Raw genomic sequence first — 19,483 nt, 5'->3', positions numbered from 1 at the left:
TCCACTAACTTGTGACAAAAAATAAAAAGTTCTATGAACTCACTATGCCCATCAACGAATACCTTAGGGTGTCTACTTTCCGAAATGGGGTCATTTGTGGGGTGTTTGTACTGTCTGGGCATTGTAGAACCTCAGGAAACATGACAGGTGCTCAGAAAGTCAGAGCTGCTTCAAAAAGCGGAAATTCACATTTTTGTACCATAGTTTGTAAACGCTATAACTTTTACCCAAACCATTTTTTTTTTTACCCAAACATTTTTTTTTATCAAAGACATGTAGAACAATACATTTAGAGAAAAATTTATATATGGATGTCGTTTTTTTTGCAAAATTTTACAACTGAATGTGAAAAATGACATTTTTTTGCAAAAAAATTGTTACATTTCGATTAATAACAAAAAAGGAAAAAATGTCAGCAGCAATGAAATACCACCAAATGAAAGCTCTATTAGTGAGAAGAAAAGGAGGTAAAATTCATTTGGGTGGTAAGTTGCATGACCGAGCAATAAACGGTGAAAGTAGTGTAGGTCAGAAGTGTAAAAAGTGGCCTGGTCATTAAGGATGTTTAAGGTAGGGGGGCTGAAATGGTTAAAGAGAAGCAGATGGCTTCCATATGTTAATATACTTATAGATAACGTACTTTGAGCGTGTTCTAATAAAAGACGCTGTTTCGGAAAAAAAAAAGCAGAAGAGACATTGATCAGTATTGCGTGCGGCTCCAAAGACCATCTGTATTAGAGCTGAATAGAGGCTTACTCATTACAGAGGAGGTATAGTGTTACTCCCCATATGACACTGGAGACGGAGCCTGCCCCACACCTGATGTGTCCCTGTGCAGCCTCTCAGTCCAGTGCAGTCACCTAAGCAGATCCATGAACATCCCAGGCCGGCAGAATGCAGCAGGAGAAATGTAAGTACATCTATACAGAGCTGTAACTGGGGGATAGGGGGTCTACAAATGTAGCAGAGCTGAGTTTGGTGTAATTCATCGTGATATCACTTATAATTTTTTACCTAGGATTGCAGGAAAACCCCTACATGCTACTAATACTGAACTATCACCGTGCAGCTCTGCTACATCTGTAAATCAGAGATCTAATGTTCTGAGCCGGGGCATATTGTATAATTATCCTCTAAATGACATTACAACGTATATATACTGTATGATGAATTGTACAGGGAGGGGGGTATATAAGATGGAACGGAGAATATAATGAGGTCACTCATCTTGGCTATATTTTATTTAAATACAACAAATATAAATATATAAAAATATAGATCTAAAAAAAGGATAAAAATATAAAAAATATACAAAAGACTTCATGCACACGACTGTATTTTGCATCCGTGTGTGATCCGCATTTTTTGCAGATTGCCTACGAACCCATTCATTTCTATGGGTCTGCAAAAAAAAAAAAAAAAACTGCCTCTGTATGTCAGTTCCGCAAATGATAGAATATGTCCTGTTCTTGTTCGTATTGTGGATGAGAATAGTCATTTCTAGTGATGGGAGGGAGACAAATGTGGATTGGTATCCGAATTTTGCGGATCTGTGGTTTACGGACCACAATATGGACACGGTTGTCTGCCTGATGCCAAATATAAGGAATATGAAAAATATCATAAAAAAGGATAAAAATAACAAATGTCCAATATAAAGAATATAAGTCTTAATATAAAGATCTAAAAAAAAAAAGCGAAAAATATACAAATATAAAAAAGATATCAATATAAAAAGTACAGATCTAAAAAGTTAAACAAATATAAATATTAAAATATAGATAAACGATAAATGTATATAAATATATAAAATATAAATCTAAAAAAAATTATCTAAAAAGAAAAATATATAAATATAAATAGTATAAATATAAATATAGATCTAAAAAAGGATAAAAATATACTAATATAAATACAGTATAAACATATAGATTTTAAAACTATAAATATATAAAAATTCACAAAATAAAAAAATATAAAAAATATAGATCTAAAAAAGGATACAAATATAAATAATATAAATATAAAAGATATAAATCAAAAAAAAAAAAAGCATAAAACATACAAATATAAATATAAAAAATATAGATCTAAAAAGGGATAAAAATATATAATGTGTGAACCAAACAGCAATGGTAAATACATAAATATCAAAATATCCCTAAATGAACAATGTGTATTGCAAAGTACGTAAAATAACTGGTAAATCATATGCTAAACCTACGAAATATTAAAGCTACAATATACCATAAAAAGTAATAATCTTTATAGAAACACATCAAAAATAATGAAAAATATATCACGATTGATAAAAATATGATGAGGAGCAGGAAAGAAGACAATATCACAGAATAAGAGTTGTCGGGGCAGGCAGGCGTACGTAGAAGTGTACATAAATATCTATAAAGAATATAACTGTAAAAATATAGATATAGATAAAACAATAAAAAATGTATAATGATGTATGTCTGTGTGGCAAGTTTTGAATATAGAAAATATTAACATAGAAGGAGTAAAAGTGAATAATTAATAGCAGCAAGGAATTTACTACCGTAGAACATTATTATGCTAATCTAATTACAGCTTCTGTATATGATATGTAATGGGAAGAACTGGAACGGACCACATGCTGTAAATTACCTCCAATAGTTGAGAAAATCAAATAACTAATAAAATCAAATCAGATCTTCAGATTTTATGCTGTCGTCCCAGAAGCAAGCCCAGGTCAGATATGACACTATGCAGCGGTATGTTGTCGGGCAGAATGCCGGTTTTCATGCTGGAAACCTGGCAGAGCCCTCAACAATGAATGGGATCCATCGGGCGCCGGTATTCTATTCCTTTGTAGAGTTACAGGCCATTTTCTTCTCCACTCACATCCAAAGCTGCATTCAGTATTCTGCTGGTTTCTTGTTACTAGAAGGCAGTGCTCAGCTGTTAGGTCACGTGACTGGTAGACAAATCCATTTGAGCGCAAAGAGGTTGTCGTGCCCATCTTGATTGAATAAAACACGTCAATTCTCGTGCGCTGGCGCGTGACGTCATCAAGCTGGGCAGGCACGGTGACATCATCAAGATTTCCGCAACGGCCTCTCCGGAATTAAATGGATGAGGTGAGCGTTTTTGGGTTTTAACGCCTGATTAACCCCCTGATAGGCTAAATGTGACTCTCACATGCTGCGATCGGCGTTGAGTGTGGCATCTAAGGGGTTAAATGACGGGGGATGGGAGGCACTAGTTGTTTCTGTCATTGCGTCTGCTACATACAATGAAATGCGATTCTAAGAGTAGAGAAAGGGAAGCGCAAAGAAGGAGGATAACCCACCAAACTCCACGATCACGACCATACATCCCAGATAAAGTCATAGAGGTCCAGTGTATCTTGCAATAGGGCGGTCATATATTCCATAGTTCTGACATCCGCAACCCGGACGTATAGGTCTAAGGTAGTCGGGGGATCAGGACGTTTCCAAAACCGGGCAATAAGACGACAAGTTGCTGTGAGAACCTGAGACAATAATTTAAACAAGTGTTTCCTAACCGGGGTAGGCATTATGTTTAGCAGGTATGGTAAGGGGTCAGGGGGTATATTGCACCCCAGCAGGTCCTGGAGGAGAAAGCTAACAGCGCCCCAAAAAGGACGAATAAGGGGGCAGTCACAAAAAATATCAGAGGTCCCACACTTCCAACACATCTCCGAGACCACTAGATGCATCCCATGAAGGAGGTCAGTATGATACCAATACATAAGAATCTTGTATTGGTTCTCTTTAAGGAGAACGGACTATATGAGACGCCAGGCGCCATTAGGGTGTGTCCTTCCCAAAAATTCCTCCCACCTAACCATATATGGGTGTCTAGGGATCCTATTAGGGTCCGGGTTCAAAAGTATGTTATAAATGTCTGATATCAGCCCCTTGGTAGATGGCTCCTCCTGCAAATGCATTCAAACATCGTTGGGAGACAGACTGTCAGAACGGAAAAAATAGCCTGAGCAAAATGCGTCAGCTGGGTATAAAAGTAATGTGACGAGGAAGGGAGATCGTACTTAGAGTGAAGTGCGAAGAAGGACAGCAACTTTCTCGTAAATGGATAAACCACATCCGCAAATTGAAAAACACCATGTCCTAGTAGGAGCCGCTGTGAGACTGTCAGGGAGCAGGGGGTGGTATAAGAAGGATGTCATGGATGAGTGTTGTGAAGCTAGGGAAAATTTACCTCTACAGACCCGCCAAATAGACGAAAGTTAGTGCCATGGGACCCAGAAGGTATGCAGGGTTAGGTGGGCTATAAGGGTTTGCCCAGAAAGGGGAGTTTAGGTGGATAGGGACCACCGCTCGTCACCGGCACCGCTCGTCAAAAGCACAGACGGGGGGATTTTATGCCTCTTATGAGCCCAAATAATTCCATCTCACTGAATCTCTCCTGAAGGGTTCGTTTGAAGCCACTCGGGCGGTGACCGCTGTAAAACGCAGATAGCTGTTTGCATCTTCTGACTTTGAAGTGTGTTTTGGTAGAAAGCTAGTTGTTACACTGTTTAAAAATGACAAGATCTAAAAACTCAATAGACGTACACAAGACGTTTACGGTAAAATGTACACCCCAATTTTTACTGTTTGATGCATCTACAAGTGATCTGGCTTCCTCTTCTGTACCTGAACACAGAAAAAATACATCAACGTAATTCTTATAATTGATCCCTGGGTAGCTTTTAATAGTAATCCTTTTTTAATTTAATTTTTTTTAAACACAGTTTTTATTGGTGTACCATTTTAAGTTACAGAAAGCAATTCAGTAAATGACATTGACATGGTATTAGTTTACATTGTTATATATAATAACGTAAAGGAAAACGAGAAAAATAATAACTGTTGAACAACAAGAGGGGTAGATCACATCAGTTGAATGCGAAGTACAATCTACATTGTGGCAGTTGTCATATTGTATTTCGGAGTCATACAGGTAGAGGTAACAGTACAGATCTTGTTCGGATATTAATTTGTTCAAAATAAGAACAAATATACACTAATCCACCGGTTTATAGAAAATGGATGCAGTCCATAGGTCCCACCTAGAGCAATGTTTATAGAGCTAGTTAAAGGTCGAGGTGGACATCTTCTCATACCAGCATTGCTCGTTCATAGATTGCATAATGTTGGAAATATGTAGGGGTACATTCTGTTTCCAGTGAGCTGCAAATTGCTTTACACATGTGAGAGATAATGATACTATGTAAAAAAGAAAACCTATCGATGCCCAACGAAAGGAGAGCTAAATCTGGATCTAGATTAAGGGGAAATTTACATAGTTTGGATAATATCAAGAACGTCTGGATCCAAATTCTCTTTATATGATTACAATCCCACCACATATGAATATAGGTACCTTCCACTCTGCCACATCTCCAGCACATACTTGAAGTGCCTGGAAATATTTGGGAGAGGCGACTCGGAGTAAAATACCATCAATATAAGATCTTTCGATGTGTCTCAAGGTGAGAGGAACACTTAGAAACTTTAGAAGTAGATGAGAGAGCAACCTGCCATTGGTCATCTGAAAAGATCTGGTTTAGATCTCTGTGCCAATGATTTTTCATAGTCATCTCCCTCCCCCATCAACAGATTCCTATAACAGAAGGAAATGTTGTGTGAGTTGGAGTTAGGGTTTATCAACCATAATGGTAATATAGAGAGTTGGGAAATAGGAGGATGGACAACGACCCTTGATTTAATTATGTGTCTCAATTGCAGGTATATAAAAGTAGTCCAGATTCGAGAAATCGTATTTTTTAGCTAAGGTAGAGAAATGAAACAACTCAGGATCTCCAACATCTCTCAAACAGACGAGGCCTTTGTTGGTCCAACTTAGTAAAGAAAGACCTGGGATAAAAAGTTCAAAAGTAGAAATGGGTATATCTAGTATGTAAATTGGGTTAAAAAGTCCATGAACCGACAGGTCTAGCCACAATCGTATCATGGCTTTGTATGTGGAGGTTAGAATGAGAGAGTTATTATATGGTACAAAATTGAGATGCGCATACAAAAAATTTGAAATGATTTTTCAACATTCCTAGTTTGATTTGTACCTATCTCTTAGAGATATCTCTTATCCAGAATGATTTCAAATGAGCTAGAACAACTGATTTATAGTATAATGATAAAGAAGGGCAATTCACCCCACCACGAGACACATGAGAAAGTAAGATGTCCGTCCTTACGCTAGCTCTCCTTCCATTCCATATAAACTTCATAATTATGGCCTGCAATGTTCTGATGTAAGAAGAGGGACATAAATCGGTACATTCCTAAAGGTGGACAGAATTTTTGGTAAAATAATCATCTTGGATACAGCAATTCTACCTAGCCATGAAAAACCAAACATTTTATAAGAAGTACATTTTCTTTTAATCTCTTCCAAAATAATTTAATTGGAATAGTGTGGAGGGGGGATAAGATAATATTATACCTAGATATAGAAGACTAACTTTGACCCACTGGAAATGAAACTTGGATTTCAAAGTTCTGTGTTCAACTCGTCCCATGTTTATAGTATTTGAGATTTATTTACATTAATCTTATAGTAGGAAACCTCGCTAAAAAGATTGAGTATATTTATAACCGCTGGTAGCGAAACAGAAGGCTGTGTCATGATCAAAATGGTGTCATCGGCAAAAAGGCCAATTTTGTGGGTTGCCCTATATGTCTTAAAAACCGGTGATGACCTGGGAAGTTCTGGTGCTCTCTGTTAACAGCATTGTGGGAAAAGCAACTATAAATAAGGAAGGTTAAATGACCACATTAGCAACACCTGAGGCAAGAGGTGTGTTCATACCAGAAACAACACAGACACCTATTGATCCACAGGAAAACCTGCCAGATCAAACCATGTATTGCCAGTCTCACTGATCTCTTGCCACCTGTTGCGGGAACGTCTGTGACACATAGCTGATAAAAAACCAGAGGTGCAACCAATTACCTTCAGAAGTCACATAATTAGTGAAATGATGTCACCTGTGTCCAATCTAAGTGTCACATGATCTGCCATTACATATACACACCAGAGGCTGCAACACCTAAGCAAGAGGCATCACTAACCAATCACTGCCATGAAGACCGAGGAACTCTCCAAACAAGTAAGGGACAATGTTGTTGAGAAGTACAAGTCAGGGTTAGGTTATAAAAAATGATACCCAAGAGCACCATAAAATCTATCATAACCAAATAGAAAGAACATGGCACAACAGCAAACCTGCCAAGAGACGGCCGCCCACCAAAACTCACGGACCGGGCAAGGAGGGCATTAATCAGAGAGGCAGCACAGAGACCTAAGGTGACCCTGGAGGAGCTGCAGAGTTCCACAGCAGAGACTGGAGTATCTGTACATAGGACGACAATAGGCCGTACGCTCCATAGAGTTGGGCTTTATGGCAGAGTGGCCGGAAGAAAGCCATTACATTCAGCTAAAAACAAAAAGGCGCGTTGTGAGTTTGTGAAAAGGCATGTGGGAGACTCCCAAAATGTATGGAGGAAGGTGCACTGGTCTGAGGAGACTAAAATTAAACTTTTCGGCCATCAAAGAAAACGCTGTGTCTGGAGCAAACCCATCACATCACATCATCCAAAGAACACCATCCCCACAGTGAGACATGGTGGTGGCAGCATCATACTGGGGGACTGGGGAACTGGTCAGAGCTGAGGGAAAGATGGATGGGGCTAAATACGGGGATATTCTTCAGCATAACCTGCTCCACTCTGTGCGTGATCTGAGGCTAGGACGGAGGCTCACCTTCCAGCAGGACAATGACCCCAAACACACGGCTAAAGCAACACTTGAGTGGTTTAAGGGGAAACATGTAAATGTGTTGGAATGGCCGAGTCACAGCCCAGATCTCAATCCAATAGAAGATCTGTGGTCAGACTTAAAGATTGCTGTTCACAAGCGCAAACATCCGACCTGAAGGAGCTGGAGCAGTTCTGCAAGGAGGAATGGGCTTTTTGTGATTCACCCTTCTGTGTAGTACGGGAGCTGTGGAAAACAGTGGTACCGTAGTCTGGAAAATGTTTAATGTTGGATCAAAGAAATCTTTAAAACGGCTTAAACATTTTAGGAAGACAGTACACCCTGTCTGCTTACAAGGATGATTTGCACAATAACGTTATTAACTATAATCATCCTATTTACTAATTGCCTGGAAATACTTAACAGGATTATTTGCTGTGGAACAAGTTACGCACTAATTAAGATGCATGTCAATACCATAATGTTACTAACTGTCAATTATCCTACTTACTAACCGATTGGAGTTATTTAAGGGGTCATCTGCATGGCATTAATGAAGACTAATTGACCCTGGAATCCTGGAACCTTATAACTTCTACAAATTGGATATGTGCTAACTTACATTTGAATGATTATCAACTTTTCCACCATTAATGAATGTTTAACTGTGAAATATTAAAGACCTGCTAATGAATTGTGCGTTCTGATTATTGTGGACTGAGGACTAACATCAATTCTTTCCCAATAGAGACAAATTTGTGAATGATTAACATTTGGTTAAGAAGTTTTAAATAATGTTACGTGGAAAAGGCAATATTTTTTCAGTGGTGTAGATAAGGATGGGGGAGGGAGGTGGACTTTGCGATAGTATAGCAGGGTGTTATATGGGAAGGAAACACCAAGAAGGAGGGGTTGTGGGGACTTTTTCTTTTTCTTCTTTTTTCCTCTTTTATTTCTTCCATTTTCTCCTCGTTGTTGGGAAGTATTCTGATATAAAAGATGCCTATAATTAAAATCTTGTCATGGAATGTGAGGGGGCTGGGGGAGAAAGTGAAGAACTTTGCTGTGTTTAGTGTTATAAGAAGATATCTCCCAGGCAAAGTGTGTTTAACGGAGACCCACATGCTGCAGGAGAAATTGGGTCTCTTCAAAAGAAAATGGATTAGTTATCAGTTTCACTCTATTTACACTGGGTGTAGTTAGTATTCTTATTCATAAAGATATAGCCTGTTCAATCATTTCTCAGAAGATCGATGTAGAGGGTCGATTTGTCTTTCTTTATGGATATTTTGAGAACGTCGACTGGTGGCGGCAGGGATTTATATCCCTCCACCCTATAGACATGTGGTATTGTTACAACTAAATGAGTTTCAGGATAAATATAATTGCCCATTGTTGCTGTTTGAAGACTTTAACTGTACGATGGATGAAGACTTGGATAGATTAACAAAGAAAACTAAAGTCAAGAAAACAGGACTTACACCTTTAAAGAAGCTAGCTCAAGAGTTTGATATATGGCGGACTCATAACCCATTATTAAGACGGTTCTCTTGCTATGGTAAGACTTTTGACTCTCTTTCTAGGATAGATCTGGTATTTAGTAATCAGACGACACTTCAGCATGAAGTGATGATCTCGTATGAGCCAAGGTGCCTCTCAGACCACTCTCCAGTTTTAATAAAGGTGGGTTCAAAGAGTGGAGATGGGAACGTTAATTTTTTTCTTTGCAATAAATAAGGGCTCAGCTGGGTATAATGTGGTCTGGGATGCTGCCAACGCTTGGGTGAGAGGGCTACTAAATTTTAAAATTCTCGAGGAAAAAAAAGACTATAAAAAAAAAGAACAGGATTTAAAGACTGATATGGAAAATAAGGAAGTAAAGATGATTACTCAAAAACTGAGGAAACGAGAAAAGAATGGCTTTTGGCATCTAATACATTTGACAATTATCTTAGGGAAAAAGCACAGAATTTGGATTTATTTGTTAGAACTAGGAGATATTAGGAAGGGGGTAGACCAGGTAAAATTCTCTCTAGGATAATTAATAAAACTGAATATTGCCGCAATCCGTTATAAGAGAGATAGGGTATATTAACGAACCAGGTATGATAGTGAGAGTGTTTAAGGAATATTATAAAGATCTATATTCAACACAATTCAAAACAGACTATTGTAGATTAAAAGAATCCTTGAGGGATATTGATATCCCAAAACTTACTACTATCCAACAGGAAGATTTAGAGCGACCCATTTCATTAAATGAGGTGTTGGCAGCAATAGCTGAATCAACACCCGGGAAAGTGGCAGGCCCAGATGGACTACCTGTGGAACTATATAAGAGGGATAGGGAGTTTTGGGCGAGTAAATTAATGGAGGTTTTTTTTATATTTAAATCAAATGGCTCGCTTGCCTACTTCAATGGGGGAAGCAATGATTACCCTAATTTATAAAGAGGGCAAAGATAGTTTAGATCCGGGTTCATACCGCCCAATATCATTAATGAATAATGATTGTAAGATTCTTGCCAGGATTTTAGCGAAGAGGTTGAATGGGGTTATTACTAGCTTGATACATCCAGATCAAAATGGATTTATACCTGGAAGATCTACGTCTTTAAACCTATGCAGGATTTTCGCCAACATTCAATGGTTGGGGAAGGACACTGGTCGTCGTTCCATTCTATCATTAGATGCGACAAAAGCTTTTGATAGTGTGGAATGGGGATTTCTTTGGGAAATTCTGGGTCAATTTGGTATTGGCCCCGAATTTATAAAGTGGCTGAAGATAATTTATAGGGTCCCGATAGCACGTATACTCGCTAACGGCCAGTTGTCTGAAAATATTAAGATTAAAAGGGGCGTGAGACAGGGTTGTCTTCTCTCCCCCTTGCTCTTTGCCCTGGCTGTTGAACCTCTGTCAATCAAGATCAGACAGGATAAATGTGTCCAGGGGTTTGGGGGCGAGAGGACAAACTATCACTTTATGCGGATAATTTTCTTTATTTTCTTGGTGATACTAATAAGGATTTAAATTATGTTATGATTTTGGTAGGATATCGGGCATAGTAATTAACTGGAGTAAATCAATTTTATTCCCGTTAAGTGAGGAGGTCGAGGTTATAGATAAGAACTTAAGGATATTGGGTCATTATGAAAGTTTTAAATACCTGGGATTAGAGATAGCAAAGGATCCACCAAAGGATTTAAAGATCTGAATCTCATACTATTGCTTCGGAAGATTAGAGAGAGGATTAAGATTTGGAACAAACTTTCCATAAATAAAGCAGATAGGATAGCTCTCATTAAAATGGCTCTGTTACCTCAATTATTATATGTCATCAGAAACTCCCCTATTTTCTTAGGGAAATCCATTTTCATGGAAGTGGAGAAAGTATTTAATGAATTATTATGGGCCGGGAAGAGGGTTAGGAAAAAATGAAGCTGGTTTACCAGGGCATATGATCAAGGAGGTCTGGAAGGTCCGGATATGAGACTGTATTATTTAGCAGCCAACATCGCATTGATAATGAAATGGGAACAAGTTGATTTTTTACAACATTTAGTGTACAACAGTGAAGGTTCCTTGCCAAATATGTTCGCATTACTCGAAGCAGAACAATCACATAATAAGGGAGCATATAAGACCCCCGTGGTGAAATTATTAATGGAGACTTGAGTGATGGTTAAGCGTTACTGAGGTTTGGAGAAAATGACTCCCTTTTGGTATAATAGAACAATGGGGGACATTACTTTTGTACGGGAATCTAAATATTGGACATCTAAAGGTCTTTGGTATATTTCACAATACATTAAAGATGGGAATTTCGAAACTAGGGAAGAGTTAATTGGGATTGTAGGAGATGATAAATGTTTTTTTTTATATACAGTACAGACCAAAAGTTTGGACACACCTTCTCATTCAAAGAGTTTTCTTTATTTTCATGACTATGAAGGCATCAAAACTATGAATTAACACATGTGGAATTATATACATAACAAACAAGTGTGAAACAACTGAAAATATGTCATATTCTAGGTTCTTCAAAGTAGCCACCTTTTGCTTTGATTACTGCTTTGCACACTCGTGGCGTTCTCTTGATGAGCTTCAAGAGGTAGTCCCCTGAAATGGTCTTCCAACAGTCTTGAAGGAGTTCCCAGAGATGCTTAGCACTTGTTGGCCCTTTTGCCTTCACTCTGCGGTCCAGCTCACCCCAAACCATCTCGATTGGGTTCAGGTCCGGTGACTGTGGAGGCCAGGTCATCTGGCGCAGCACCCCATCACTCTCCTTCATGGTCAAATAGCCCTTACTTTCAAAGTTTTCCCAATTTTTCAGGTGACTGACTGACCTTCATTTCTTAAAGTAATGATGGCCACTTGTTTTTCTTTACTTAGCTGCTTTTTTCTTGCCATAATACAAATTCTAACAGTCTATTCAGTAGGACTATCAGCTGTGTATCCACCTGACTTCTCAACGCAACTGATGGTCCCAACCCCATTTATAAGGCAAGAAATCCCACTTATTAAACCTGACAGGGCACACCTGTGAAGTGAAAACCATTTCAGGGGACTACCTCTTGAAGCTCATCAAGAGAATGCCAAGAGTGTGCAAAGCAGTAATCAAAGCAAAAGGTGGCTACTTTGAAGAACCTAGAATATGACATATTTTCAGTTGTTTCACACTTGTTTGTTATGAATATAATTCCACATGTGTTAATTCATGGTTTTGATGCCTTCAGTGTGAATCTACAATTTTCATAGTCATGAAAATAAAGAAAACTCTTTGAATGAGAAGGTGTGTCCAAACCTTTGGTCTGTACTGTATATTCAATTATCTGCATTTTTTTATGGAGTCAAGCACAAGAAATCTATGTTGTTATGCTCACACGAATTGATGAATTTTATTTTAGGGTGGAAGGGGAATTATAGATTGGTTTCCACTTTATATAAAAAATTAAGTGTAGTTGTAAATAATGGGGAGAGATGTAATAGCAAGAACGCATGGGAAAGGGATATAGGCCCCTTAGCTGAGGAACAACGGGTGAGTTTCTGGAGAGCGAGTAAATATTTGCAGAATCCATCAAATAGAGTTACTCAATTTATGATTTTACATCGATTGTATGTAACTCCTAACTGGCTTCAAAGATTCTCATTTGGTACTCCAAATTTATGCCCAAGATGTGAAAACCTGAAAGCGGATATTAGGAATATGTGGTGGCGTTGCCCTAAAATACAACCTTTTTGGCAAAACCTTATTCAATTGATTGGTGATATTTTTTTACTTAAACTACCTCTGTCGATTTTATTTTGTATTTCGGGTGACACTCCGCATAATCTAAGAAAGGATAATGAACTAATGGTATATAAATCCCTCTTCTTGGCTCGTTTATTAGTTGCCAGAAAATGGATGAGAACTGAAGTGCCCACTGTCAATGAGGGGGTAAACACGATGAACTTTACATAGGTCCATTAAGAAAGCAGGCTATATTAAATTAAATACGTTGTATATTCATAGTAGACTATGGAGCAAATGGAAGATCTTTATAGTAAATAGAGGAGAATTTAAAAAAAAAAAAAATTTCTTCCTTCTTGTTCGCTGGGGTGGGGGATGTTTTTTTTGGGGGATTTAAATATAAAAGTAGGTATGTATGAAATTCGTGTTTTGATAAAATATTTATGTATGTTTAATGTTTTTATATGTATAAATTCTGGCTTGATTAAAGATGATTATAAATGTAAAAATAAATAAATAATTATGGATGTTGGTGCATGAGCTGACCAGGATGTAACACCTATGTCTACTGAGGTGACATTTTGCAGCAGTATTTTGTCTACAAAAATCATATCTATACGTGAGTAGGAGTTATGGGGAGTAAAATCTTTTTCAGAAGCGCCAAGGATCGAAAATTCCTTCCTTATTATTATTATTTATTATTATAGCTCCATTCATTCCATAGCGCTGTACATGTGATAAGCGGTGCACATACATAATACAGACAATTGCACTAATCATAAACAAGACGAGTTACAAACTGGTACAGAAGGAGAGAGGGCCCTGCCCGCGAGGCTTACAATCTAGATGGTATGGGAGATGGACACAGTAGGTGCGGGTGAAGCTGGTCATGGCGGTATAGAGGCAGCAGGGTCACTGGTTGTAGGCTTGTCTGAAGAGGTGGGTTTTCAGGTTTCTTTTGAAGGATTCCAATGTAGGTGAGAGTCTGATGTGTTGGGGTAGCGAGTTCCAGAGTATGGGGGATGCACGGGAGAAATCTTGGAGTCGATTGTGGGAAGAGGCGATAAGAGGAGAGGAGAGAAGGAGGTCTTGTGAGGATCGGAGAGTGCGTGTGGGGATGTATCGGGAAAGTAGCTCCGAGATGTAGGGAGGGGACAGGTTATGGACGGCCTTGTATGTATTTGTTAGTACTTTGAAGTGAATTCGCTGGGCAATGGGGAGCCAGTGAAGGGATTGGCAGAGGGGAGAGGCAGAGGAGTAATAGGGTGAGAGGTGGATTAGTCGGGCAGCAGAGTTGAGGATAGATTGGAGGGGTGCGAGAGTGCTAGATGGAAGGCCACAGAGGAGAATGTTGCAGTAGTCTAGGCGGGAGATAATGAGGGCATGTACAAGAATTTTCGCAGAGTCAAAGTTAAGGAAAGCACGGATGCGGGAGATGTTTTTGAGTTGGAGGCGGCAGGTGGTGGAAAGAGCTTGGATTTGCGGTCGGAAGGAAAGTGCAGAATCAAAGGTCACTCCAAGGCAGCGGACTTTGTTGACCGGGGAGAGTGTGCAGCCATTGATCATGATAGATAGGTCTGCTGAGGGGGTTGAACAAGATGGGGGAAAGATTATAAATTCTGTCTTATCCATGTTAAGTTTTAGAAAGCGAGAGGCGAAGAAGGATGATATAGAAGATAGACATTGTGGGATTCGTGATAGTAAGGTGGTGATGTCTGGACCAGAGAGGTAGATTTGTGTGTCGTCAGCGTAGGAGTGATACTGAAAGCCATGGGACTCTATGAGCTGTCCCAGGCCAAAGGTGTAGATAGAGAAGAGCAGGGGTCCTAGGACAGAGCCTTGCGGGACACCAACAGAGAGGGAATGAGACGAGGAGGTGGTGCGAGAGTGGGAGACGCTAAACGTCCGGTCTGTGAGGTATGATGTGATCCAGAAGAGGGCCAGGTCGGTGATGCCAAGAGATGAGAGTTTGCAACAGAATGGAGTGGTCAACAGTGTCAAAGGCAGAGGACAGGTCAAGGAGAAGGAGGACAGAGAATTGTTTCTTGGTTTTGGCTGTCAGCAGGTCATTGGTGACTTTGGTAAGGGCAGTCTCGGTCGAGTGGTGGGGTCGGAAGCCAGATTGTAGGCGGTCAAAGAGGGAGCAGGAGGAGAGGTGGGAGGACAGTTCTGAATGGACATGTTGTTCAAGTAGCTTTGAGGCATACGGAAGAAGTGATATGGGGCGATAACTGGACAAGGAAGATGGGTCAAGTGAAGGCTTTTTGAGGATGGGTGTAATGGTAGCATGTTTAAAAGCAGAGGGGAAGACACCAGAGTTGAGTGATAGGTTGAAGAGATGAGTTAGGGTTGGGATAAACACTGTGGTGAGGTTAGGGATGAGGTGGGATGGGATTGGGTCAAGTGCACAGGTGGTCAGATAAGATTTGGAGAGTAGAGTGGAGAGTTTTTCTTCTGTAATGGTGGAGAAGCAGGTTTTGGGAGAAGAGGACCGATCAGTTGTGTAGAGGGTCTGTGGGGACTGTGTGGTGAAGCTTTCTCTGATGTTGACTATCTTTTGTTTGAAGTATTTGGCAAAGTCCTCAGCTGAGAAGAGAGGAGAGGGTGGGGGCGCTGGGGGACGGGGAAGCGAGTTAAAAGTGCTAAAAAGTTGTTTAGGGCTGTGTGACAGGGAAGATATGAGAGATGAGAAGTAGGCCTGTTTTGCATCAGCGAGTGAGTATTTAAATATGAGGAGGGATTGCTTGTATGCGGTGAAATGATCTTTAGAATGGGATTTCTTCCATTGCCGCTCAGCAGCCCTGGGCGTAATAAGTCTCTGAAAGAGAGATCTTTATCTCGAATGTCTCGTGGTGTTTTATCCATTGTGCGGTCTACAATTTTATTATAGCAAAGAAATCCCAGCGGGCGCTGATTCTTCAATTCATGTACCCTTTATTTCATCTTGGTAACAATGTAACAATAGACGCGTTTCGTCCCGTCCAGCCTTCGTCAGCTCAAATTAATACAATGGTTCACCATCTTAAATAGCAGTGGAATCAATCACCTGTGGTGACGTCAGACGCCGGCGGGATCCAAATCAATGCTATCCAGTTCTCTTATACAATATAACTACAAACAATTCATTAAAACAATAAAACAGTGAGATAATGCTGACATAATTCAACTTGCAGCGTCTCATCTCTGATTTGCTGCCTGTAAAGAAAAGCAATAATCATTAAAGATTCCAGCTGCTGGAGCAAGTGAAACGACACAGGAGACGGGGGAGATATCAAGACACAACTATTACGGAGAGAAGCCTATTGGATCCATACTCTGGGCACAGTACAGTTGAATTATGTCAGCATTATCTCACAGTTTTATTGTTTTAATGATTTGTTTATAGTTATATTGTATAAGAGAACTGGATAGCATTGCTTTGGATGCCGCCCGCGTCTGACGTCACCACAGGTGATTGATTCCACTGCTATTTAAGATGGTGAACCATTGTATTAATTTGAGCTGACGAAGGCTGGACGGGCCGAAACGCGTCCATTGTTACCAAGATGAAATAAAGGATACATGAATTGAAGAATCAGCGGCCACTGGGATTTCTTTGCTACATTGAGGATCTTCCCTTCCCGTGCGGGCGTCTCGTGAGGTTGAAGTGCTGACCGTTCCCTTAGTATACAATTTTATTATAATCACCACATAGTACCAGGAAACATTGTTTTAAAGGCATTAATGTTGTAAGGAATCGGTGTAAAAAGAGAATTTGTGATTTATTGGGGTTATATATTGATGCAATTGCGTAAATCGGATTATCAATCGAACAAACTATGATAATATATCGACCTTGGGAATCAGCAGAAGATGAGGTAAGATTAAAAGAGACCGTATCTTTAATTGCTATCATCAGATATGTGATGTGTGCAGATAATAATGCATTTTAGTTTAAGTGGCTCTCTCCGTAAACTAGATCTTTTAAATGGGCTATTTAACCCTTTTAACATTCAAAGATGATATTTTTAATGCCAAAGTGGAGACCTAGAGAAATGCTTATGTTCAACCAGATTGTCCGATATTTCGAAGAATAAGACCTGAAAATATTGTGTGTATCATGCCTCCAGCACTCAAAACAGACATATCGCAGGTAACAGGTAAAGTAAATAACATAAAAAAACCAAAAAATTTTAGGAGTCTAAAAGATCCCAAAAAGTCACCAGTCTCAATCACAACTGCCATGTGTAGGGTTGGGGGGGGGGGGGGGGAGAATCACTTTGGAGGAAGGGGTAAGTGATCAAGGTAACAATACTAGTGTAACTAAATATAAAACAAGGTGTGGTTGATAGACTGGCACACTGTATCTGGAAACAAGTAGGGAGCAGACAGGATGTATTTAATAAAGATACATTTATTTTCCCTCTTATGGTTAAAATATACAAATAAAATGTGCAAAAAAAAAGTATAGATAAAAAATGAAAAAGGATAAAATAATAAAAATAAAAAAATTAAAAAATGTTGGTGATCCGCCAGGATATGTAAAATGGAAATATAGGTAAAAAGCTATATCACTGACGGTAATACCGTGTTCAAAATCGTCCCTCCTAGGGTAAAGTCACTATTTCTCAGTAATTTACAGGAGTTAAAAGTTGAAAATCTCAGTTCATCAGTAGGATGGTTGTCCTTGGGTTAGTTGTCAGCCACTATAGTCTATAGATATTGAAATTGTGAGCTGATCAGTTGTTTGGCTGTGCAGACAAGGATAATCCACTGAAAGTATAATTATAGTGGTGTACTTTTTATATGTCCACAGTGCAATAATACATATTGGGATAGGCTGTCGTGGATATGCGGGCTGGTATAGTTGTAGGGAAGCGCTTCCTATTGATGTATAGTGCCCTTTACTAGCGGTGGTATTTCACCATACGCGTTTCGGAGTCCAAACGGATTCCTTCCTCAGTGGTAAATATAAAACAAATCCTCAAATCAGTGAGAGGAGTAGCGTAAAAATAAAGAGGTATTTTCAACTTGGCTAGCTCCGGCTAACCAACAGCCATAGCTTCAAATAAAATGGTTAGAATAACCCGTAAATCGGATTATAAAAAAGTATGAAAAAACCTAGTAAAAAATAGTGAGAATAAGCAAGCGTCCCTGAGTAGGAGGACTAGAAAAGAGTACTTCACATTACTGATATAGAGTCCATATCTTTTGTAGCTTTCACTGAAGTCCATTTTTGCGTCAAGGTTGGCGGTTTCTGCTTTCCCGGGGATCTTTCTCCCTCTTGTGGTGGATGAAGGGACCATTTCCGCAGCTTGTGGTGGGGACAGTAAAACAGAGTTAGTGCCATTCCTGCTAACAATTAATTTCATTGGAAACCCCCAGCGATAGGGGATATTATTTCCTCTCAATATATCAGTGTAGTTAGCGAATTCTCCAGAGTTGCGGGAGAGAGGTCAGCATAGGATGAGATCTGTTGGAACCTTTCGGGTATGTCTTTCTTGCGCCAAGCTTCTCTAAGCAGGTTGTTTTTAAAATGAAAAAAGTGTAAGCGTACTAACACGTCTCTCGGCATGCTTTCAGGCATAGATCTTGGCTTAGGAACCCGGTGTGCTCTATCTACGAGGAGATCCCTTTCAGGGGTGTCTGGAAGAACTGACGCGAAGAGGTCTATCAGGAACTCTTGGACAGAGTCATTTGAGACGCTTTCAGGGATATTCCTGAGTCTAATGTTGTTTCTCCTAGAGAGATCTTCAAGATCTGCTAATTTCAGCTTCATAGCAGCTACATCACCCTGTGTTTCATTAGTAGAGTCTACCATAAAGTTGTGTGCCTCCTTAAATTCTTCCATTTTATCTTCAAAATGAGCAGTGCGCTCCCCAATAGCTATAATATCAGCTCTTATGGTATTTAGGGCTGACTGTATATCTAGTTGGATGGAGCTTTTTAAATCTGCCATTAAGTCCTGCATAGCGGTCAAAGTAATGATATCCTCCCGCTCAGGTCTTGCAGTACTGACAGAATTTGCTCCCAAAGGAGAACTTTGTGCTGACCCCCCCGCTTGAATTACTTGATGCACTTGCCGGGGTTGTTTGTCCTGCTGCTCCTGTGAGGTTTTGCTGCCTTGTGGCGCGCTTGGAGTAGGAGCTCGGCATGTCTTGTGTTGCTTCATGAGGAGAGCGGGCGCCATCTTGGATCGGTGCCGCCGTGAAGAAAGAAGGTGAGTTTGGTCGGAGGACCTGGTGTTTTCTTTGTTCTCGTAGTCTCCCGTTCTCCTGGGCTGGTAAGAGGGCTGATGGGGTGGTCTGGGTGAATTTTGGAGACGAAGGGTAGTTTTACAGAGCGGTAGTTGGCTGAGGTAGCCGGAGCTCAGAGCAACGTGCGTTCTCTCGGCTGCGCCCCCCAATAGTGATCCTGATCTGACAGAATTCTATGATGTAGACAGACCTGTCCAGTACAACAGTCACAACACCTATATCAGCTGATATCACAATG

General features: G+C 39.8%; 1 protein-coding gene across 1 annotated transcript in view; it reads left to right on the top strand.

Moving 5' to 3' along the window:
• Positions 1–800: 800 nt before the first annotated feature.
• The window catches only part of LOC120977397 (histo-blood group ABO system transferase-like), a 38,001-nt gene continuing 19,318 nt past the window's right edge, over positions 801–19,483 (top strand). The window contains exon 1 of the mRNA XM_040405340.1: positions 801–910. Coding sequence (XP_040261274.1) covers positions 895–910 — 16 coding nt within the window. The 5' untranslated portion in view covers positions 801–894. The remainder of the gene's footprint in view (positions 911–19,483) is intronic.

Source organism: Bufo bufo, chromosome 8 (assembly GCF_905171765.1).
Source record: "Bufo bufo chromosome 8, aBufBuf1.1, whole genome shotgun sequence".
Lineage (NCBI taxonomy): Eukaryota > Metazoa > Chordata > Amphibia > Anura > Bufonidae > Bufo > Bufo bufo.
This window is presented reverse-complemented; position numbering and strand designations above follow the sequence as displayed.